The 4,313-nt window shown below is 38.8% G+C and overlaps 1 protein-coding gene across 1 annotated transcript; it reads right to left on the bottom strand.

Annotated features, from left to right (window-relative positions):
- Positions 1-2,396: 2,396 nt before the first annotated feature.
- On the bottom strand, positions 2,397-3,369 carry LOC121771239 (cold shock protein 1-like). The gene has a single exon (XM_042168018.1). It carries the CDS (start codon positions 3,156-3,158, stop codon positions 2,514-2,516), a length of 645 nt encoding a protein of 214 aa, XP_042023952.1. The 5' UTR covers positions 3,159-3,369; the 3' UTR covers positions 2,397-2,513.
- Positions 3,370-4,313: the final 944 nt, after the last annotated feature.

Below are 4,313 nucleotides of genomic sequence, written 5' to 3'. Positions count from 1 at the left end.
ATCTGATATGGTTTACAGGTATCTGGCTGAGAGGTTTGGGAAAAGTTTATGAGTGATGATGAATCGATTTCTGAGCTCTCAGAATCGTTGGCTCCGATGCCATGTTAAATGGCTTTAGACAAGAATAATTTGTATGTATAACTTGATGATTTCATTACTTTCATAGGTACCCATTAAATAGAGCGTGTAATTCATGTACATGGAAAGTTCCTACCAAGGCAAGTAAATAAATCAGTCTATACAAATTATTGTGCCAATCCCCTAATTTAGGGAATTGGTGATTTCCTTCTTCTAATTGGTATTTTCCTTCTTTAACAGAATCAACTACATTTTTCAACTTTATCATCGACTACAAACTCTTTTAATAATTACTACTCCCTTCGTTCCACGATAGTGGAGGCGTTTCTTTTCGATAAATGATTTAAGAAAAAGTTGTGTTAAGTGAGTTAAATAAATGAAGAATAAAATACAAAAATGAAGCGTCTTGCTTATGTGGAATGGGGGGAGTATGATTTAGGATAATGAACAATGAAGATAACCCAATAGCTACTTTCGCTCAAACAACAACCTAATGGCTCCACAAAACTAGCAACACGAGTACTAGTAAAGCATGGCTCAACATTCAACCTTAGCTCGACAAAATATTGGAATGCAACCACAAGGGATTTGATGTCCAGAGCCTTTGTCTCAGCGGCAATGAGCTTAGATATTATTGTATGAGGTGCCGAGTTCGAGCCCTCTTGACATCATATGCAATTTCCTCCTTTCTATAGTATATGAGTTTATTTGTAATTTCCTCCTTCATATAGGAATTAATTTTAAGTGGAAAAAAAAACAAAAGATGAAAATGGATGTTCAATTTTAAGACTTTGCTCTACAATATCATTCAAAAGCTCATGGAAAAACCCTAACATGGGTATTTATAAAGTCTAAAAGAGCAAAATAAAACAATGGTGGTCTTAGATGAGCATTTGGACACCATCTTAATAGGCAGATTGACGTTTGAAACACGTTTGAAACACGTTTGAAACAGACCCATTGTATGCCTTCCTCCTTATATTAGTTTGGCACTTCTCAAATTCACATCATCCTCTACTTTTTGAAAGAATTCATCCTCAAATCCAATTCTTTGATTCTTCTTTAGGAGACCCGGACTCATATTATTGTATCTGTGTGATGTAGTAAGTACTATATTAAATGGCTGTGTGATGGATTATAGTCAAAGAAATGCATATTATCTTAACAAGGACAATTTTGTACGATCATATATTACTTTAAATAGCTCATAGTAGGAGAATGTGTAGTGGATATCGTATCAAGAATTGCCTGTTGGTAGTGAAAAACACAATTTCGTATATTGAAGGATTTATGTATGCTAATTACAAAACAAGATCCAATTGGCATCTCACCTCTTCTAATTCAACGATTGCATAAAGATTCAAAACAGATCTGACCATTAATTCAATTTATGTATGCAAGAAATATAGTTACTACAAAGAAGCACAAGAAGGAAGATACACTGATTCATTAACACACTCTGATATACTCCGGTTCTTTCTTTGGTGGGAATATGTAAAAAAAGTGAAAGATAACACACCCCCACAAAAATACTATGATCATCCCAATAGTAATAGCAACCCAAAAACCCATATATGTATGTCAAGAACATGCCAACAAAAAAGTTGGAGAGGATAGCACATCATTTCCCATATACTCAGTAATCCTCAACAACACACTTGAATAATAGATAAGCATTTCTATTAATGTTCGGTCGAATTGAAGATAAGCACCACACATCACATCTGTCTAAAAATAATCAACTATTCTAGTGGAACTAATAATGCTTGTCTAACTCATAAACCAATACTCCACTATTCTAGTGGAACTAATAATGCTTGTCTAACTCATAAACCAATACTCCATCCGTCCCACTATATGTGAAGCGTATTCTTTTTTGAGTCGTCCCACTGTGGTGAGACATTTCCTTTTACGAAAAAAAAAACAAAACTCTATCTCTATCTTATTTAATCAATCTCTTACTTTTTCCCTGTACTTTTTTCCCACTTCTACTTTATTCTCTTTTTATTCAGCCACTAAACACCACTACTACCTATGCTCAAAAGAAATGTATCAAGTGTAATGGGACGGAGGGAGTATGTTAAATGCATCTCATAGTAAAACAAAAGCCCATGCACATGTAAACAAGAAACCTATAGCCTAATGACACAAATCACATGTAATGGCCAAACACACACACAGCATAAGTTAGAATGCATACTCAGACCTTAGATGCACTACAAGATATCTAGATTTAATGTCTTCCTTCAACACACAGCTTAGAAAATGTAGAAAAGGCAAAAATCAAGAAACCAAACCACCATATTATACACTTATCAGAACAAAAAATGGGCAGATCGCATTAATAAACCATATAAGCAAAACCATAATAACATCCCTAAATAATAAAACAGCAGAATTCAAGCATAACCATCAAAAAACAGAGACCAATTTATTCATGAGGTGCTTTTGCATTCCCTGGCAAAGTGTCCAGGTTCACCGCAGTTGAAACAGCCTCCTCCTCCACGGCTGTAGCCCCCTCCGCCGCTGCGCACACAATCCCTCGCCATGTGACCTGGTTCCCCACAGGAGAAACAAGCCCCACCGGAACCCCCACCGCCACCGCCGCGATTTCCACTAGGGCACTCCCTAGCCATATGCCCAAATCCTCCACAATTGTAACATCCTCCACCATTTCCACTTCCTCCGCCTCCGCAATCCCTAGCCATATGCCCAAATTCACCACAATTGAAGCACTCACCGCCTCCTCCACCTCCTCCGCCGCTGCGATAGCCGTATCCGTTGCCGTCATTTCTCCGATCGCCGTATCTGCTGGTGTTATTGCCCCTGCGAGGAGCGGTGTCGACGGGGCCGCCGCCGGGGGAGGTGACGTCAGCGGCCTTGGCCTTGTCGCCGTCTAGAATGGTGGTGAACTCGACCTCCTGCCCCTCGCGGAGGGAGCGGTAGCCGTCGGATTTGATGGCGGTTTGGTGGACGAACAGATCTTCGCTTCCATCCTCAGGCTGGATGAATCCGTAGCCCTTCTGATCGTTGAATTTGGTGACGACGCCCTTGGATCGCATAGCCTTCTCCTCCGCCATTGATCAAACAAACCCTAACCAAAACCCCAATTGTAGTCTATAGAAGGGAGAAACTCTTTTCTACCAGCGTGCTGTGGCTCGTAATATCATTGTTTGGGCTTTATTTCGTCTCTCAATTCTAATTATTTAATGTTTTTTTATGATGTTAGATTCTACTTTTGGAAGGCAGATTTAGTTCAGATCCGAAAACAACTTTTATTTTTTGAATAAATGGATCTGATTTAGTGATCTAGTTAATTTACTCTTTTATTTTAGACTAAAATGTCAATTTTTTTCTAAATATATTACTATAATATAAATTTAACCCAAATATTCATTTTTCAGAAAACGGGTTCGTAACAAATGAAATCTTTGTCGATTCAGTTATTTTTTTACGGTTCCGTCAATTACTGACGTTCAGCCGTCGATTACCGAAATTTTGACCCGATTAATCAAATTGTATTACTGTAGCTAATTTTATAATTTTCTGAAATGGTTGAAAATGCAAAATTAAAAATCAGAAATTAGTAACTATACAAAAAGCCTTCTAATGTCTTCATTTATGTCTCTCTGTCTTCTCTTTCTTCCCACAACCCACAACAAGAACCCTAAACCCTAAACTTACAACATAATAAACATCAAACTAGTATGTCATATTCATAATCAAGACCAAATATGTCTTGAACATTTTGGAATTGAATACAAGGTCAGTGCAGAATGATGTCAAAAAACAAGTTTCTAAGGCACTAGCATACTCAAAACCACCATCAAAGTCGTCAAGCTCGACTTCTGGAATTGGAGAAATCTCGACTTTCGCCTCTGAACTAGGGTTCGCCGACGGACCTTCTTTCATTGACTCGGAGGAGGAGAATGGCGTCCGTTAGAATCGGACTCCGACCGCCCTTCACTTTCACTTTGATTTTCAGGTGGATGACAGATGGGGTGGCTGGACTTCCTCTTCCTCGAATATGCCGCTTTGACGTTGACAAGTCCGTCGCTGAGCAGAAGCAAGGGTTCAGCGACTCCCAACTCATGGCAAAAAAAAAAGATAATTGGTTGCATTCTCGGTCAGAATCAGAAGCATGGTTTGTGGGGATTGGGTGGAGAACGACGATAAGAGAGAAAGAAGAGAGAGTTGGGGAGTCTATTGGGTTCTGAGTTTGGAGTGTGGAATGA

Source organism: Salvia splendens, chromosome 16, assembly GCF_004379255.2.
Source record: "Salvia splendens isolate huo1 chromosome 16, SspV2, whole genome shotgun sequence".
In the NCBI taxonomy this organism is placed as follows: domain Eukaryota; kingdom Viridiplantae; phylum Streptophyta; class Magnoliopsida; order Lamiales; family Lamiaceae; genus Salvia; species Salvia splendens.
Note: the sequence above shows the minus strand (reverse complement) of the source record. Positions and strands in the feature narration are given on the sequence as shown.